The 20,602-nt window shown below is 37.0% G+C and overlaps 1 protein-coding gene across 13 annotated transcripts in view; it reads left to right on the top strand.

Moving 5' to 3' along the window:
* The window catches only part of TUT4 (terminal uridylyl transferase 4), a 133,621-nt gene that overhangs the window by 48,717 nt on the left and 64,302 nt on the right, over positions 1 to 20,602 (top strand). For all 13 annotated transcript variants that reach the window (XR_009345211.1, XR_009345210.1, XM_059136639.1 and 10 more), the window contains exons 5-7: positions 8,188 to 8,365; positions 10,273 to 10,361; positions 11,614 to 11,665. Coding sequence is in view for 11 of the 13 variants with exons in the window: in XM_059136639.1 (XP_058992622.1) it covers positions 8,188 to 8,365; positions 10,273 to 10,361; positions 11,614 to 11,665 (319 nt within the window). In the remaining 2 variants the exon portion in view is untranslated. The remainder of the gene's footprint in view (positions 1 to 8,187; positions 8,366 to 10,272; positions 10,362 to 11,613; positions 11,666 to 20,602) is intronic.

Genomic DNA, 20,602 nt, shown 5'->3' with positions numbered 1-20,602 from the left:
TGTTGTGGGTGTAGAGATTACTTAAAAATAAAATCTTAATTAAAAAAAGAACTGCCAAATACAATCAGTCCAACTGATGCTTACTGAATTTTTGTGTACTAGGTCTAGGCAGTGGTGAATAAGATAGTTGTGGTTCCTACCCTCAGATTTTCTAAAATATTGGTGGAGGCATACACTGAAAAGGAATCTAAGTATATTGAGTTCTATTAAAGGGAGAAATGTGGTGCTAAGGAAGTATACAAGGATATTTTACCTAATCTGCAACAGGGACATTTCTGAGAAAGATACTTGAGTTGAACTTTGAAGTAGTTTGAAATTAAGGCAAAAAGGGGGTACCTAGTTGGTTAAGTGTCTGACACTTGGTTTCAGCTCAGTTCACGATCTCATGGATCGTGGGATTGATTGAGAGTCACTTCTGCGCTCAGCAGGGAATCTGTTTGAAATTTTCTTCCTCTGCCCCCAGTCCAATTTTGTGCATGTGCTCTCTCAAAATGAATAAGTAAATCTTAAAAAGAAAAAAGGAAAAAAGGTGAGTGAGGACATGGCATATGAGGAACAGAAAGAGTCTAGTATGACTTGGGCAAAGAGAGATAGGAGGAAAATGATGTGAGATGAAGCTAGAGAAGTCCAGACCATGCAGGGCCTTATAATCTTCAGACTGTCAGAATTCATAATTTTTCAGTTATTTTTATTAGAACATTTCATAGACATAGGTATGAGTAATGCTTTTAAAAAAGTTATTAGTATTTTAGCCATTTAAGCTTTTCTTTTCAAAGTGGTAATGTATATTTTTTATGAGGCTGATACATATCTTTTTTTTTTTTAAAGATTTTATTTATTTTTTGACAGAGAGAGATCACAAGTAGGCAGAGAGACAAGCAGAGAGAAAGAGAGAGAGAGAGAGAGAGAGGAGGAAGCAGGCTCCCTGCTGAGCAGACAGCCTGATGTGGGACTCGATCCCAGGATCCTGAGATCATGACCTGAGCTGAAGGCAGAGGCTTAACCCCCTGAGCCACCCAGGTGCCCCAGGCTGATACATATCTTTTTAAAGATACATTTATTTATTTTAGAGAGAGAGAGAACACAAGTGGGAGGGGCAGAGGAAGAGGGAGAGAGAATCCCAAGCAGGCTCTGTGCTGAGTACAGAGCTCTAGCCCACAACTCTGAGATCACATCCTGAGCCAAAACCAAGAGTCTGATGTTCAACCGATTCTGCCACCTAGGCACCCCTCAGGGCGGTAATAGTAATATTATATAATCTCCTACTTATGTAGGAGTGTCTGAGTGTCTACTGTGTATTTTCTCTGAGAAAAATTCTTTGACCTGACCTTCCCAACAAGTCTGGATTAGGTATTCTTTCTCTGTGCTTGCAGAGCTGCTTGATCAGAAAACTGGATATATTGTATTGTGCATGTCTGCTTTCTCTCCTCTTCTTGACTTGAATATCCAATATTCTAGAGGGCAAGTTTCAGTTCTTATTTTTGTTTCTCTGTTGCTTAGGACAGTGTCTGACAAAGTAGGTGCTCAATATGTCTTTCTTAAAAAAAAAAAAAAATGATTGCACTGAAGAAAATCAGGAACTCAGAAGGAAAAGAAATTAATTTTTTAAAACAGATTTTTATTTATTTATTTGACAGAGAGAAACGCAGCAAGAGAGGGAGCACAAGTAGGGGGAGTGAGCGCAGGGAGCCTGATGCTGGGTTTGATCCCAGGATCCTGGGATCATGACCTGAGCCAAAGGCAGACGCTTAATGACTGAACCACTCAGGTGCCCTAGAAATTAAAATCTTACTAGCATATTATTATTTTAAAGGTTTTATTTATTTATTTGAGAGAGAGAGCGAGAGAATGAGAGAGAGAGAGCGTGAGTGGGGAGAGGGTCAGAGGAAGAAGCAGAACTCCCTGCTGACCAGGGAGCCCAATAGGAGACTCCAACCTGGGACTCTAGGATCATGACCTGAGCTGAAGGCAGTTGCTTAACTAACTGACCCACCCAGGTGCCCTATCAGCATATTATTTTGATTTAATTAGAGCTTCAGAAGATTTAACAGGACAAAGACAATTGGTAGTTTATGAGATAACAACTGAAAAACCTCAAGAAATGTTGGTGATGCTAATCATTAATTCCAGGAAGCTCGGGGAATTCCACACAAGAAACTTAAAAAGAAAGCCGGTAGACATTATATACATTATAAGGATATTTGAGGACATTACAAAAAAACTAAAAAAAAAAACCTCCTTAAAAGCAGTTGTAGTAGATTTTTGCTTAGTTGAAGTTGTAATAATAATGAGATTTACCTTTACTCCTGAATAAACCAAAGGAAAAAAGGGATTAAAAATAGCTAGGAATGGTTTTCAGGCAGTGAATGGAAAACAAATGAGATTAGTCCAACAATTACTCTATAGTTTGAGAGAGTTTCCATACTGCATTATAGGAAGGGGAACCCAGTACACTCCCAGAGTTGTGGAGATGAACTTGAGTCCAGGGAATCCAGGGTGGCTAGAGTTTGTAGGACAGGATAATAAAAAAGAGAAAGTTATACAGAAAAAAATCTATAGATAAAAAGACAGTACCTTCAGAGTATTCAGCATAGTACTGATTGGTACATGCATGTGAGAAAGCTGCCTGAAGCCAGGGAAAGAATCATCTGAAGCAATTAGAATAGTGCTTGATCCTTACATAGGGCTGAGAATAGTACCTTCCCACTATTCAGACTGAAAAACTCGTACTTCATGGGCATTGAGTAGAGTGCCCAACAGGATCTTTTTTCAGGAGTGGGGAATATATAGAAACTAAATGCAGTCTGATCCCAATAAAGACTTTATTTTTATTTTTTTTTAAACTAATTTTTTAAAAAAGATTTTATTTATTTATTTGACAGAGATCACAAGCAGGCAGAGAGGCAGGCAGAAAGAGAGGAAGGGAAACAGGCTCCCCGCGGAGCAGAGAGCCCAATGTGGGGCTCAATCCCAGGACCCTGGGATCATAACCTGTGCCGAAGGCAGAGACTTTAACCCACTGAGCCACCCAGGTGTCCCCCAACTAAAGAATTTTTAAAGGCAAGACCCAAAAGGACTATTTCCAGGGTTTTATTTTGTTATAGAACAAAGCTTGAGGGTATATTCAGAAATAGAAAATACCTGTCACGACAAAAAGTTCACATTGTCTGGCATTCAAAGATAGTAAGGCCAAAGCAGGAAAATACATACCACAATAAGGAGAAAAATCAGCCAATCAAAATTACCTTGAATTGACAGAAAAGAACTAGCAGAGGAGGACATCAAGGCAGATAGCTATATTCCTGATATTCTAAAAATATAAAGAGACATGGAAGATACAAAAAAGATTAAAGCTGAACTTACAAGAAAACTACAGTGTCTAAGATGAAAAATACACTGAATGGGACTAATGGTAGATCAGACCTTACAAAAGAAAAGGTTAGTGAACTTGAACATATAACAATGGAAAACATCCAAAATGAATTGGAAAGAAAAAAAGAACTTGAAAAAAAGAAAGAAAGGGTCACGTTTGAGCTCTGGGATAATTTTGATAATATGTGTACCAGTTCTGCACATATTTCAGGGCACTGAAGAGTAAGAACTTCCTAATTTCAGTCCATGAGTCCCACATTACTCTCATACCAAAACCAGAAAAAGATTCTACAATAAAAGAAAACTTCAGACTATATGTTCTGTATATTAATCCCTTATCATATATGTGATTTGCAAATATATTCTCCTTTCTGTGGGTTGCCTTTTTACTCTATTAATAGTGTTGTTTAATGCACAGAATTTTAATTTTTTTTAAAGGTTTTATTATAATTAGTGAGTGAGCCCAAACAAGCATGAGTAGGGGCAGGGACAGAGGGAAGGTGAGAATCTCAAGCATATTCTGAACTGAGCTTGGAGCCTGATGTGGGACTTGATCCCATGACCCTGAGATCATGATCTGAGCCAAAATCAAGAGTTGGACGCTTAATCCACTGAGCCACCCAAGTGCCCCCCAGAGGTTTACTTTTCATAAATTCCAATTTGTCTGATTTTTTTTGTTGTTTGTGGGTTTTTTTGTTTCATAGCTAAGAAATCACTGCCAAATCTAGTGTCATGAAGCTTTTTTCTTCTAAGAGTTTATAATTTTTCTCTTACATTTAGGTCTTTGATCCATTTTGAGTTAATTTTTGTATATGGGTGTAAGATAAGGGTCCATTTTGCATGTGGGTATCCAGTTTTCCTTTCACCATTTGTTGAAAAGACAGTCCATTGCCATTGAATGGTTTTGACACCCTTATTAAAAATCATTTGACCATAATGAGTTGGTTATGTGTTTTATTCCTTTGGCCTATACATCTGTCTTTATGCCAGTACCATAATGTCTTGAGTACTATTGCTCTGCATAAGAAGTTTCAAAATCAGGAAATGTGAATTTCTGACTCTTTTCTATTTCAAGATTGTTTTGGTTATTTTGGGTCCCTTGAGATTCCATGTTAATTTTAGGATTAATTTTCCCATTTCTGCAAATAGGGATTAAAGGAATTTTGATGGGATTGCATTGAATCTGTAGATTGCTTTGAGTAGTATTGATATCTTAACAATATTAAGCTTGCCCATCCATGAACACGGGATATCCTTCTGTTTCTTCATGTCTTCTTTCATTTCTTTAAGCAGTGTTTTGTTGTTTTCATTGTACAAGTCATTCATCTCTTTAAGGTAATTTCTAAGTATTTTATTCTTTTGGGGACTGTTTTAAATTGTTTTTGTAATTTCCTTTTCAGATTGGTTGTTGTTAGTGTCTAGAAGTGCAACTGTTTTTTTTGTGTTGATGTGTGTCCTGCTACTTTACTGAATTTAGTTCATTAGATCTAATTTTTTGTGTGTGTCTGGCATCTTTAGGGTTTTTTACGTATTAGATTATTATCTGTGAATAGAGATTATTTTATTTCTTCCTGTCCAAGTTCATTGCCTCTCATTTCTTTGTGGCTAACACTTCTCTAATATATTGAATAGAAGTGGTGAAAATGGGCATTCTTGACTCAATACTGACTTTAGAGGAAAAACTTTCACAGCCTTTAACCACTAACTGTAATGTAAGCTGTGGTTTTTTCAAATATGTCTTTATTATGTTGAGGTAGTTTCTTTTTATTCCTAGTTCGGTATTTTGTTTTGTTTTGTTTTGTTTTTGACCACAAAAGGATGTTTAATTTTGTTGAATGCTTTTTATGCATTGATCAAGATAAAAAAATTTTTCCTCTCATTTTGTTAAGGTGATGATTACATTGATTATTGTATGTTGAACCATTGTTGCATTCCAAGAATAAATTGTACTTGTCATGATGTATAGTCTATTTAATTTGCCGAATTTGGTTTGCTGGTATTCTGTTGAGGATTAATTGAAAGTCTTCTTTTTATTTTAAAGATTTTATTTATTTCTTTGACAGAGACAGATCACAAGTAGGCAGAGAGGCAGGCAGAGAGAGATGGGGAAGCAGGCTCCCTGCGGAGCAGAGAGCCCGATGAGGGGCTCAATCCTAGGACCCTGAGATCATGATCTGAGCCAAAGGCAGAGGCTTTAACCCACTGAGCCACCCAGGCACCTCTGAAAGTTTTAAAGTAGAAGACTAACTGGTGGAAGTAAGGGGCATAGAATGAAGGGGCAGAGTCTGGAAATAGGAGGCTCATTAGGAGATTCTTCCTTCTTGGGCACTATTTCCCAGCCTAAACTGATTGTTTCCAGAACTTACCTCATCTCTGCAGAACCATTTATTTACTCAGGTGCTTAGGACAAGCACCTTTGATTTATCTCTCTGATTTACACCCCCCATTCAAACCATTAACAAATTATATAGAATTTACCTTCAAAACATTATGTATTCCCAATTTAGTCATTTGTCACACACACTCTTCTTTCTGTTTGGGCTTTTTTTTCTTCTTCTTCTTCTTCTTCTTCTTCTTTTTTTTTTTTTTTTTGGTAATCTCTGTGCCCAGTGTGGAGCTCAGACTTATGACTTTGAACTCAAGAGTTACATGCTGTACTGACTGAGCTGGCTAGGCCCTCGTACTCTTTCTGTTTTAGTTTGTGCTACCACTGTCTCTCACCTGGACTATTTCCAACGTAGCCCTCCTTCCTGCCCCCATACTTATAGTCTGTTATTCTTTATTTATCAGCAAGGATTGTTCTTTTAAAATATGTCATATAATGTTACTTTCTGGTATAGCCCCTCTTTGGCTTCTCAACTTAGAATAAAATGTAAGTCCTTACCAATTTACTTAAGGTCATATGATATTTAGCTTCCAGTTAACTTTTCAACCGTATCACCTTCTAGTCACCCTTTTGTTAACCCTTTAGCCACATTGACCTCTTCAAATAACATTAGGTACTTTCTTGCCTTAAGTTTCTGAATTTACTGTTCTCTGTATCTGAAATGCTTTTCCCACTGAAATTTAAATGTCTCTCTCTTTCATTTTTAGGTTTCTGCTAAACATTACCTGTTTAGAGGGACCTTCTTTGTCCACTCTATGCTAAAATAATAACCCTTGCCCATCAGTGTGTAGTCGTACCCTGTTTGATTTTCTTCATAGCTTTTCCTGACATGATAGTATACATTTATTTATCTGTTTCTATTTTCTCTAACTAGAATTAAGTTACATTGGGCAGAGACTTCATTGAGCACACTTATGACAGGATATATGAGGATGATCATTGATAGAAGGCTATCAGTGAGACTGTTAGATGGAACAGCATCCTAAAGGAAGTAGGATAGGCTTATTAATAACATAGGTAGAGGAGTATGTTCATCGACTCTCTTTTATCTTTTTATTTCCATGACAGCTTAGCAATATAATTCAGAGAATTTTTTGGTATTAAGTGTGTAGCTATTAGTACCTATTAGGATGAATCCTAAAAAAATAGATCTTAGAACTTCAGACACTCATCCAAGATTTAGATTGTAATTAAGATTGCAGAAATATTCACAGAAATTTATAAAAATGAGGTTGTCTTACTCCCTATGTTTGATATAGTTTACCTTTATCTTAGGTAAACTTTATGTTGAGACTAAATATGGTAACACTGAATAAAATTAGAAATAGAGTGAAGTCTTTGTTTAACTATATTATGGGTAGTAGAGAAGAGAGAATAAGCTACTTTTGATTTTTAGAATTGTTGAGAGCTGCCTGCCTCAAAAAAGTAAGAGAATGTCTCTTGACTGAAATGTGGGGTATAGAAAATGCCATTATTATAACATTAAAGAAATGGTATGATCCCAGTTATGGTAAAAAAATAAAATAAAATAAAATAAAATAAAGGAAGGGGTGCCTGAATGGCTCAGTTGGTTAAGTGCCTGACTCTTGGTTTTGACTTAGGTCATGATCCTGGGATCCTGGGATCCATGGTCCTGGGATTGAGCCCCATCTCGGGCTCTGGGGAGTCTGTTTCTCCCTTGGTCCTTCCCCTTTCCTGTTCTCTCTCTCTCAGATAAATAAAATATTTAAAAAAAAAAAAAAAGGAAATCGTATGATATTAGATTGTGGATGATTTTCTTTGTATTTTCCTGTGTTTTATGTAACTCTTGCAATTAGCATGTATTTCTTTAAAAATCAGGAAAAAATCTTTAAAAATTGTATATATATAATTTACTTGGTCCTCTTTAGTTTTTGGTTTAAATTGGCTTTCAGACTTTTAGTGAAATCAAGGGTTTTGGGGAACATTTGGCTTAGCATTGGAGAAAATGAAAGAAATCAATTTTAAATGGTAGGCAATATAACAAATGTGATGAAGTGTCTAGGATATTTTCCTGTGACCATTTAATATGCAGATGAGAGAGGATTCAAGACTTTCTGCTACATCTTTGTTGTAATAAAATTATCCACGAAATTAACAGCCAAGTGTTGTACTTAAATTATTTTGGCTTTGATGTAGAATTTCAGAATTTATGCAAACAGAAGAACAAATTTTTATTTTTTTAATGTTTAATAGGAACCTGTCCCAAAGCACCCCTCAATCTTCCAATACTTTGTCACAAAGGAAGGGATTTCTGTCTTGTTCACTTCCTTATCCTAGTTATCTTGAATCAGGCATGTAGAAGGTAAATATTTGTTGAGTTAATACATTTGTTTAGTCTTTTATCCTAAGTGTAAGGACATTAAAATAGAAAAGATTTTTTATGGTGTTGTTAAATATTACACTAATAGGAAAAACAGGAAGAAAGTGAGCTTCGTTCTCTGCCACCTCCTACTCCTGGCCACTTGGCTGCTTTAAGTGTTGCAGTTATTGAACTAGCAAAAGAACATGGAATAACAGATGATGACCTCAGAGTCCGTCAGGAAATTGTGGAGGAAATGTCAAAGATTATAACAACGTTTTTACCAGGTACAAATATACTTCATGCTTAATTTTTAAAATCCTACAACTCTTCCCTTTGCTTCCTGTCGGCTTTACTTGTGTAAATTTCTTTGTTTTCCTATCTCTTTGTTTCTCTATCTTAAAAGCAGATTAATTTAATTATTTTTTAAGTGATTTTTTTGGAAGGAGATATTTCAGGAAAGGAAAATGGGGAGTTACGAACATAATTTTTGTAATAAGAAAGATTTTTTAAATGTCAGATTCAGGAAAATTTCTTAAAGGTCTTATGTTTAATATTTTTAGTATTTCTGACTTCTGAATGGACATTATAGTTATATTATTTTGAGTATATACATTCTAGCCAGTCATAGAATAAGAGTCTTATTGGCCTGATGGTGGGGAAAAATTAATTTAAGTGGGGTCATTAGAAGTAAAATTTGCACTTTTATTTCTATTTGACTTAGCTCTTTCTTTATAGAAAGCTTAGGTTTTTGGTGTAAGTGAGAGTTGTGCCAGGTTTATTACAGACGTTTATATAAAGATTATATTTGTTTAGCCCTTATTATTTTTTACATCAATATTGAATTTAAATAAATATCTATTAAATAAGACTCATTTCTCAACCACCAAAGGGATATTGAGCATTTGACAAATTATGGTTTTATATAGAGCAATTGTGAGATTTTAAGAAAGAATGTAAAATTGAAATTTGGAAATGGAAGATATTTTCATTTCTCTTTCTTATTTCATAATGTTATAATGTGGTTTTCTATTAAAAAATTGAATACTAATTTAAATTATATGCAGAAGTAATTTAGTATTGGGGCACCTAGCTGGCTCGGTTGAAAGAACGTGTGCCTCTTGATGTTGGGGTTGTGGGTTAAAGCCCCATGTAGGGTATAGTGATTATTTAAATAACTTAAGATACCTAAAAAAGATGCCTAAAAATTTCTATCTTAAAAATAGAAATGAAATTTTTATGATTTTAATGACTTCAGTGACATTCAGATGTTTTGTGAACTTGAAAAGTAGACTTTTATATATACAAATGAGTATGAGCTCACATTTTCTAAGAAACTGCACCTGCCTGCCCCAGTAGTTCCAATCATGTTATTTTTCAACTTGCCCTCTGGTGAGAACCTTTAAAAATTTTTGAAATAATATATTCGACTGTCCGAAAAAGATGTAGGTTGTATGTTACTATTCCTATATATTTTGGTCTGTGAATTTCTTCAGAACTACAGGATTTTGTGTTTTTTTTTTAATTTTTTAAAAATATTTTATTTATTTGACAGAGTTCACAAGTAGGTAGAAAGGCAGGCAGAGAGAGAGAGAGAGGAGGAAGCAGGTTCCCCACTGAGCAGAGAGATCCCAATGTGGGGCTCGATCCCAGGATGCTGAGATCATGACCTGAGTCGAAGGCAGAGGCTTTAACCCACTGAGCCACCCAGGCGCCCCAGGATTTTGTTTTTTTGTTCAAGTGATTAGGCTTCTGTTTGAATTTTTAAAGAATGTTGGCATTGAATGTCTGTGATCCCTTTACTGTTTTAGTGCTCTTACGTAAATATAAATATCTAAAAATAAATAAATGTAGTTTATGACAGTAGCTGTACCTAGGTTAGTACATTCTTTACTGTTAAATATTAAATGTTAAACATACGTCTGGTCATTCCTAAATGAACTGTTCTAAAATTTTGTTTAAACACTGGACTTTTATAAGTAATTTCTTCCATCTTTGTCCCTGACCCTCATAATCGAGAAACATTTTTATTATCTTGTTAGATCAATTAGAAAGGATGTCATTCTTCTCTAAATGTTGTAACTAGAATTGGAAGACATGAAATTAAAATATATGCATTTTTCCTACCATTGTTTTAAAAATTTTCCCATTTGTACTCTATTTCATGCTTTGATATTTTTTCCTTTATTTCCAGAGTGTTCACTTAGGTTGTATGGCTCATCTCTGACTAAGTTTGCTCTGAAAAATAGTGATGTTAATATAGATATAAAATTTCCTCCCAGGGTAAGTAATTAGAAAAATCTTTTTCTATGTGATTCTTTTTTTTTTTTTTTTTTTTTAAGATTTTATTTATTCTTCAGAGAGAGAGGGGGAGAGAGCGAGCACAGGCAGACAGAATGGCAGGCAGAGGCTGAGGGAGAAGCAGGCTCCCTGCTGAGCAAGGAGCCCAATGTGGGACTCGATCCCAGGACACTGGGATCATGACCTGAGCCGAAGACAGCTGTTTAACCAACTGAGCCATCCAGGCGTCCCTTCTATGTGATTCTTAACTAGTACTTGGTATTTTGGGGGACTGGAATACTGGTTTGTAGAGTGTTACTGTCATAATTAAAGGTTGCTTTTGGAAACTATTAGGTGTTAGACATAGGTGGAATAAAGAAATAAGGGAGAGGAAAAGGAAAGCAGAGGAATACAGTAAAAAATGAAAATGCTTATACATGTTTGATTTTGTTGAATAGTTATTGCTTGTAAGCAGTATAGAAAGTGAAAAGAGTTTTGAAATCATACATCTGTGTTCAAATCTTGGCTGCAACAAGGCAGTTACTTTCTGAGACTCAGTTTTTTAATTTACAAAACGGGGATAATAACTTTTTATTACATGACATGCTGTATACCAGGCATTTTTGGGTAGTGTGTGGTACATCATGGGTACTTTTTAAATAAGTAGTAACTAGCACAAATAATACTACTTATTTATTGATGTATGAGACATTTAAAATGATCGGTTGATGTGTGTTACTGATTTTTTTTGAATGATACTCAAAGTGGTTTGATTTAGGTGAAAATTTGATGTTTTAATTTTCATCTGATACAGTCATTTACTTAAAATTAGCATGTGATTGTTAAATAGTTAAAAATAGCTGCAAAGTACATATAACACTAAGAATTTGACAAGCTTGTTAAAGTAGTATTTAATCTATGCCTTTTGACCATGCTGCCAGTAACAGTATCTCTTAAATTTCCTATCTCAACAACTTCTCTTTAACAATTATTTGGTAAACTAATTTCTTTTCCATTTGTTTTACTGTGAAATTCCAGAATCTTTTCTCATTCTAAGATGGAATAATAGTACTCCATTATTTATTAGATTCTACTGCCATGAACAATATTTGTTAATATAAAACTCCATTCTTTTTTCGTTATTTTAAGATACAGAGCATGATTTTATTTAAATATTTAATGAAATTGAGTTCTCCCTAAAGTATGCAATTTGAACTATGAAAGTAGTATATTGATTTAATTTGAAATCTTTTAGATGAATCATCCAGATCTTCTGATACAAGTGCTTGGGATTTTAAAAAAAAGTGGTGAGTTTCTTTTTTAATTTGTCTTTCTAAAGAAAATTCTTTAAGGGTGCATGCAATGTATTATTTATATATGACTAACCAAGTTCAAATAACACTCATAGCATATTTGAGTCATTATATTACATAAAGTTTTATATTTGTTGAGTAGGTGTGCTACAAAATTTATATGTCATTAGATCAAAAGTATATTTAAAACTGATATGTAAAAAAGTACTGCCTTGGGGCACCTGGGTGGCTCAGTGGGTTAAGCCTCTGCCTTCGGCTCGGGTCATGATCCCAAAGTCCTGGGATCGAGCCCCACATCGGGCTCTCTGCTCAGTGGGGAGCCTGCTTCCCTTCTGCTCTCTCGGCCTGCCTCTCTGCCTACTTGTGATCTCTCTCTGTCAAATAAATAAATAAAATCTTAAAAAAAAAAAAAAGTACTGCCTTTTGGGTAATTTAAAAATGTTAGCTTTGAATATTACGGGCATTTCTTGTGTAGACAGAAAACCTATAATCAGTAGGAGGCCATTTGATGAAGGATGATTTAGGGAGGGACATAGGGAAAAAAAATATGTGCATGCACTGAGTAATTATCCCCTCCCCCCACTTAATATTAAACTAATCATTTATAGTTCCATCAACCAAATCATACCTATCAAAAGTTTTTCATATCTGGGGGCACCTGGGTGGCTCAGTGGGTTAAGTCTCTGCCTTTGGCTCAGGTCATGATCCCAGGGTTGTGGGATCGAGCCCGCATCAGTCTCTCTGCTCAGTGGGGAGCCTGCTTCCTCCTCTCTCTCTGCCTACTTGTGATCTCTCTCTGTCAAATAAATAAATAAAATCTTTTTTTTTTTTGATCTATTTTATTTTGTCTTTTAAAATTTTCTTAAAAAAAATTTTTTTTTAAAGATTTTATTTATTTATTTGACAGACAGAGATCACAAATAGGCAGAGAGGCAGGCAGAGAGAGATGGAGAGGGAAGCAGGCTCCCCGATGAGCAGAGAGCCCGATGCGGGACTTGATCCCAGGACCCGGAGATCATGACCTGAGCTGAAGGCAGCGGCTTAACCCACTGAGCCACCCAGGTGCCCTCTTTTAAAATTTTCTATTTTTTATGAACATATAATGTATTTTTATCCCCAGGGGTACAGGCTGTGAATCGCCAGGTTTATACACTTCACAGCACTCACCATAGTACATACCCTCCCCAGTGTCAATAACCCTATCCCCCTCTCCCAAACCCCCTCTCCCCAGCAACCCTCAATTTGTTTTGTGAGATTAAGAGTAACTTATGGGTTGTCTCCCTCCCAATCCCATCTTGTTTCCTTCATTCTTCTCCTACCCCTTAACCTCCCATGTTGCATCTCTACTTCCTCATATCAGGCAGATCATATGATAGTTGTCTTTCTCCGCTTGACTTATTTCGCTAAGCATGATACCCTCTAGTTCCATCCACGTCGTCGCAAATGGCAAGATTTAATTTCTTTTGAAGGCAGCATAGTATTCCATTGTGTATATATACTACATCTTCTTTATCCATTCATCTGTTGATGGACATCTAGGTTCTTTCCATAGTTTGGCTATTGTAGACATTGCTGCTATAAATATTCGGGTGCACGTGCCCCTTCGGATCACTATGTTTGTATCTTTAGGGTAAATAGCCAGTAGTGCAGTGGCTGGGTCATAGGGTAGTTCTATTTTCAACATTTTGAGGAACCTCCATGCTGTTTTCCAGAGTGCTTGCACCAACTTGCATTCCCACCAACAGTGTAAGAGGGTTCCCCTTTCTCCATATCCTCGGCAGCATCTGTCATTTCCTGACTTGTTAATTTTAGCCATTCTGACTGGTGTGAGGTGATATCTCATTGTGGTTTTGATTTGTATTTCCCTGATGCCAAGTGATGTGGAGCACTTTTTCATTTGTCTGTTGGCCATCTGGATGTCTTCTTTGCAGAAATGTCTGTTCATGTCTTCTGCCCATTTCTTGATTGGATTATTTGTTCTTTGGGTGTTGAGTTTGCTAAGTTCTTTATAGATTTTGGACACTAGTCCTTTATCTGATATGTCATTTGCAAATATCTTCTCCCATTCTGTCAGTTGTCTTTTGGTTTTGTTAACTGTTTCCTTTGCTGTGCAAAAGTTTTTGATCTTGACGAAATCCCAATAGTTCATTTTTGTCTTTGCTTTCCTTGCCTTTGGCGATGTTCCTAGGAAGATGTTGCTGCGGCTGAGGTCGAACAGGTTGCTTCCTGTGTTCTCCTCAAGGATTTTGATGGATTCCTTTCTCACATTGAGGTCCTTTATCCATTTTGAGTCTGTTTCCGTGTATGGTGTAAGGAAATGGTCCAATTTCATTTTTCTGCATGTGGCTGTCCAATTTTCCCAACACCATTTGTTGAAGAGACTGTCTTTTTTCCATTGGACATTCTTTCCTGCTTTGTCGAAGATTAGTTACCATAGAGATGAGGGTCTATTTCTGGGCTTTCTTTCTGTTCCATTGTTCTGTGTATCTGTTTTTGTGCCAGTACCATGCTGTCTTGATGATGACAGCTTTGTAATAGAGCTTGAAGTCCGGAATTGTGATGCCACCAACTTTGGCTTTCTTTTTCAAAATTCCTTTGGCTATTCGAGGTCTTTTCTGGTTCCATATAAATTTTAGGATTATTTGTTCCATTTCTTTGAAAAAGATGGATGGTACTTTGATAGGAATTGCATTAAATGTAGATTGCTTTAGGTAGCATAGAAATTTTCACAATATTTATTCTTCCAATCCAGGAGCATGGAACATTTTTCCTTTTCTTTGTGTCTTTCTCAATTCTTTCATGAGTACTTTATAGTTTTCTGAGTATAGATTCTGTGCCTCTTTGGTTAGGTTTATTCCTAGCTATCTTATGGTTTTGGGTGCAATTGTAAATGGGATTGACTCCTTCATTTCTCTTTCTTCTGTCTTGTTGTTGGTGTAGAGAAATGCAACTGATTTCCGAGCATTGATTTTATATCCTGACATTTTACTGAATTCCTGTACAAGTTCTAGCAGTTTTGGAGTGGAGTCTTTTGGGTTTTCCACATATAGTATCATATCATCTGCAAAGAGTGATAGTTTGACTTCTTCTTTACTGATTTGGATGCCTTTAATTTCTTTTTTTGTCTGATTGCTGAGGCTAGGACTTCTAGTACTATGTTGAATAGCAGTGGTGATAATGGACATCCCTGCCATGTTCCTGACCTTAGCGGAAAAGTTTTCAGTTTATCTCCATTGAGAATGATATTTGCGGTGGGTTTTTCATAAATGGCTTTGATAATATTGAGGTATGTGCCCTCTATCCCTACGCTTTGAAGAGTTTTGATCAGGAAGGGATGCTGTACTTTGTCAAATGCTTTTTCAGCATCTATTGAGAGTATCATATGGTTCTTGTTCTTTCTTTTATTGATGTGTTGTATCACATTGATTGATTTGCGGATGTTGAACCAACCTTGAAACCCTGGAATAAATCCTACTTGGTCGTGGTGAATAATCCTTTTAATGTACTGTTGAATCCTGTTGGCTAGTATTTTGGTGAGAATTTTCGCATCTGTGTTCATCAAGGATATTGGTCTATAGCTCTCTTTTTTGATGGTTTTCAAAACCTTGTCTGGTTTTGGGATCAGGGTGATGCTGGCCTCATAAAATGAGTTGGGAAGTTTTCCTTCCATTTCTATTTTTTGGAACAGTTTCAGGAGAATAGGAATTAGTTCTTCTTTAAATGTTTGGTAGAATTCCCTCGGGAAGCTGTCTGCCCCTGGGCTTTTGTTTGTTTGGAGATTTTTTTTTTTTTTTTAAAGATTTTATTTATTTATTTGACAGAGAGAAATCACACGTAGATGGAGAGGCAGGCAGAGAGAGAGAGAGAGAGGGAAGCAGGCTCTCTGCTGAGCAGAGAGCCCGATGCGGGACTCGATCCCAGGACCCTGAGATCATGACCTGAGCCGAAGGCAGCGGCTTAACCCACTGAGCCACCCAGGCGCCCTGTTTGGAGATTTTTGATGACTGTTTCAATCTCCTTACTGGTTATGGGTCTGTTCAGGCTTTCTATTTCTTCCTGGTTCAGTTGAGGTAGTTTATATGTTTCTAGGAATGCATCCATTTCTTCCAGATTGTCAAATTTGTTGGCGTAGAGTTGCTCATAGTATGTTCTTATAATTGTTTGTATTTCTTTGGTGTTAGTTGTGATCTCTCCTCTTTCATTCATGATTTTATTTATTTGGGTCCTTTCTCTTTTCTTTTTGATAAGTCTGGCCAGGGGTTTATCAATTTTATTAATTCTTTCAAAGAACCAGCTTCTAGTTTCGTTGATTTGTTCTGTTGTTTTTTTGGCTTCTATTTCATTGATTTCTGCTCTGATCTTCATGATTTCTCTTCTCCTGCTGGGTTTAGGGTTTCTTTCTTGTTCTTTCTCCAGCTCCTTTAGGTGTAGGGTTAGGTTGTGTAACTGAGACCTTTCCTGTTTCTTGAGAAAGGCTTGTACCGCTATATATTTCCCTCTCAGGACTGCCTTTGCTGTGTCCCACAGATTTTGAACCGTTGTGTTTTCATTATCATTTGTTCCATGAATTTTTTCAATTCTTCTTTAATTTCCTGGTTGACCCATTCATTCTTTAGAAGGATGCTGTTTAGTCTCCATGTATTTGGGTTCTTTCCAAATTTCCCCTTGTGATTGAGTTCTGGCTTCAGAGCATTGTGGTCTGAAAATATGCAGAGAATGATCCCAATCTTTTGATACCGGTTGAGACCTGATTTAGGACCCAGGATGTGATCTATTCTGGAGAATGTCCCATGTGCACTGGAGAAGAATGGGTATTCTGTTGCTTTGGGATGAAATGTTCTGAATATATCTGGGATGTCCATCTGGTTCAGTGTGTGATTTAAGGCCTTTATTTCCTTTTTGATCTTTTGCTTGGATGATCTGTCCATTTCAGTGAGGGGAGTGTTAAAGTCCCTTACTATTATTGTATTATTATCGATGTGTTTCTTTGATTTTGTTATTAATTGGTTTATATAGTTGGCTGCTCCCATGTTAGGGGCATAGCTATTTAAAATTGTTAGATCTTCTTGTTGGACAGATCCTTTGAGTATGATATAGCATCCTTCCTCATCTCTTATAGTCTTTGGCTTAAAATCTAATTGATCTGATATAAGGATTGCCACCCCTGCTTTCTTCTGATGTCCATTAGCATGGTAAATTGTTTTCCACCCCCTCACTTTAAATCTGGAGGTGTCTTTGGGTCTGAAATGAGTTTCTTGTAGGCAACATATAGATGGGTTTTGTTTTTTTATCCATTCTGATACCCTGTGTCTTTTGATTGGGGCATTTAGCCCATTCACATTCAGGGGAACTATTGAGAGATATGAATTTAGTGCCATTGTATTGCCTGTAAGGTGACTCTTACTGTGTATTGTCTCTGTTCCTTTCTGATCTACTACTTTTAGGCTCTCTCTTTGCTTAGAGGACCCCTTTCAATATTTCCTGTAGAGCTGGTTTGGTGTTTGCAAATTCTTTCAGTTTTTGTTTGTCCTGGAAGCTTTTTATCTCTCCTCCTATTTCGAATGATAGCTTAGCTGGATATAGTATTCTTGGCTGCATGTTTTTCTCTTTTAGTGCTCTTATTATATCATGCCAGTTCTTTCTGGCCTTCCAGGTCTCTGTGGATAAGTCTGCTGCTAATGTAATATTTTTACCATTGTATGTTACAGACTTCTTTTCCCAGGCTGTTTTCAGGATTTTCTCTTTGTCACTAAGACTTGTAAATTTTACTAATAGGTGATGGGGTGTGGACCTATTCTTGTTGATTTTGAGGGCGGTTCTCTGCGCCTCCTGGATTTTGATGCTTGTTCCCTTTGCCATATTAGGGAAATTCTCTCCAATAATTCTGTCAAATATACCTTCTGCTCCCCTCTCTCTTCTTCTGGAATCCCAATTATTCTAATATTGTTTCGTCTTATGGTGTCACTTATCTCTCGAATTCTCCCCTCGTGGTCCAGTAGCTTTTTGTCCCTCTTTTGCTCAGCTTCTTTATTCTCTGGCATTTGGTATTCTATATCACTAATTCTTTCTTCTGTCTCATTTATCCTAGCAGTGAGAGCCTCCATTTTTTATTGCACCTCATTAATAGCTTTTTTGATTTCAACTTGTTTAGATTTTAGTTCTTTTATTTCTCCAGAAAGGGCTTTTATATCTCCTGAGAGATATAAAAGAGATATCTTCCTTCCTTGCCTTTTTCGAGCCCAGCTAGAACCTTGAGAATCGTCATTCTGAACTCTAGATCTGACATATTACCAATGTCTGTATTGATTAGGTCCGTAGCCTTCGGTACTGCCTCTTGTTCTTTTTTTTGTGGTGAAGTTTTCCGCCTTGTCATTTTGTCCAGATAACAGTATATGAAGGAGCAAGTAAAATACTAAAAGGGTGACAAAGACCCCAGGAAAATATGCTTTAACCAAATCAGAAGAGACCCCAAATCGTGGGGGTGGGGAGAAGAAAGGGGATAAAAAGAGGTTCAGAAAAAAAAAGAAACAATTAAAATAAGAAAACGAATAAAGAAAAAATATAAAAAGGAACAAAATATATATATATTAGATTAACTAGTTAAAAAATGTTATAAAAGAAAAGGGTAAAAGGTAAAAAAAAATTTAGCAGAAGAAGAAAAAAATAATTGAAAAAAAAAAACAAATTAAATTAACTGCAAGACTAATGAATCATAGGGAGAAAGCCATGAGTTCAGTGCTTTGCTTTCTCCTTCTCTGGAATTCCGCCGCTCTCCTTGGTATTAAACTTGCACTCCTTGGTAGCTGAACGTGGTCCTGGCTGGATTTCTTGTTGATCTTCTGGGGGAGGGGCGTGTTGTAGTGATTCTCAAGTGTCTTTGCCCCAGGCGAAATTGCACTGCCCTTACCAGGGCCTGGGCTGAGTAATCTGCTCAGGTTCGCTTTCCGTAGATTTCAGGAAGATGGGAATGAAAATGGTGGCCCCCCAGTCTCTGGCCCAGAGGAGCCGAGAGCTCGAGGCCCCACTCCTCAGTGCGCCCTCAGAGAATAGTGCCCAATAACTCCAGTCTCCCTGGCCTCCGGCCGTGCTCTGAGCTCACCCAGGCTGCGACCAGTTCAAGGTAACCCCGAGCTGAGAGCTCACTCCTTAGCTCTGTCTCTGTAGCCGGCTTCCCTCTTCTAATACTTGCAAGCTCTCTAACACTCAGACACCCCTGATCCTTCTGTGACCCTGCGAGACCTGGGGCCATGCTGACCCCGCGTGGGCTTCACCCCGGTTTAGCCTCTGGAGCGATGTCCCTCAGCTGAACAGACTTTTAAAACTCTCGATTTTGTGCTCCGTTGCTCTGCTGCTTGCCGGGAGCCGGCCCCTCCCCCCACGGTCTATCTTCCCGTGGCTTTGGATTCACTTCTCCGCCAATCCTGCCTTTCAGAAAGTGGTTGATTTTATTTTTAAAATTGCTGTTCTTCTTCTCTTCAATCTCCCATTGGATTTGTAGGTGTTTGCAATGTTTAGATAAGCTATCTAGCTGATTTCCTGCTACCTGATGTAGCCTCAGCCTGCTACTTCTCTGCCATCTTCCCAAGTCCAAGTAAAATCTTAAAAAAAATTTTTTTTTAAAGTTTTTCATATCTGCCTTTTCCGTTTGGATTGTTTCTGGTGTAAAATGAACATTCATATAGGTAAAAATACTTCTTAAAGTAAAATTTTTTAAAATTATGCCTGTCTTAAACCAGGTCATAGGTTTTGTGGTACAATATGGAATATTATTTTGTTTTTTATTTACTGCTTTTCTTGTTAAAAGTAAATGCTTAAGAGCTGAGGATCTGGAACCAGACTTTCTGGCCTCAAATTTTAGTTCTGCCGCTTATTGGTTGTATCTTTTGGCAGATTATTTAAGTGTTAATATTTCAGTTTCCTCATCTGTAAAATGGCTATATATGCATATATATTTTTTACTATCCTTTTGATGAGAAGATTGTCATCAAACTCCACACGTGGCTCCCTGCTCAGCGGGAGGCCGGGCTGCTCCCTCTCCCACTCCCCCTGCTTGTGTTCCCTCTCTCACTGTCTCTCTATCAAATAAATAAATAAAATCTTAAAAAAATATTTGCATTTTGGCTTAGGAGAGACAGCTTATTGATCTTAGTCTTATGTGTCATTGACTTCATGGTTTTAAACTTTCTTTCTCTCTTCCTCTCTTTCCCGTCCCCCTCGCCATCAGTTTTTGTCTTTTTAAGATTTTATTTATTTATTTGACAGAGATCACAGATAGGCAGAAAGGCAGGCAGAGAGAGAGAGAGGAAGGGAAGCAGGCTCCCTGCTGACCTGATGCGGGGCTTGATCCCAGGACCTTGGGATCATGATCCGAGCCGAAGGCAGACTCTTTAACCCACTGAGCCACCCAGGTGCCTCATCCCCTGTCAGTTTTTTATTGTTAGCTTCTTGTTGCTTGTTTTCCTTAGGTTTTGTTTGTTTGTTGGTTGGTTGGGTTTTTGTTTTTGTGCTCAAAACATTTTATTTGGTCCAGTTAATGTTGTAAAGGGATTTTTAGTATCATTTTCTTTCTTAGTATTTGTTTGTTATTGCACAAAAACTCTGAAGCATATTACAGATAAGAGGTATACATAGAGCTTTTACTTCTTTAGAATCAGTGGATAATATCAACTTAGCAAATGTATTTTATTTATTTTTTAAAGATTTTATTTATCAGAGAGGGAGGTTGAGAGGGAGAACACAAGCAGGGGGTATGGCAAGCAGAGGGAGAAGCAGGCTTCCTGCTGAGCAAAGAGCTGGACATGGGACTTGATTCTAGGTCTCTGGGATCATGACCTGAGACGAAGGCAGATGCTTAATTGAGCCACTGAGGCATCTTGTACATGTGTTTTATATACATGACTTAAATACATCTTAAGTCACGTAACATAGGCT

The sequence above is a fragment of the Mustela lutreola genome, chromosome 10, assembly GCF_030435805.1.
Source record: "Mustela lutreola isolate mMusLut2 chromosome 10, mMusLut2.pri, whole genome shotgun sequence".
Lineage (NCBI taxonomy): Eukaryota > Metazoa > Chordata > Mammalia > Carnivora > Mustelidae > Mustela > Mustela lutreola.
This window is presented reverse-complemented; position numbering and strand designations above follow the sequence as displayed.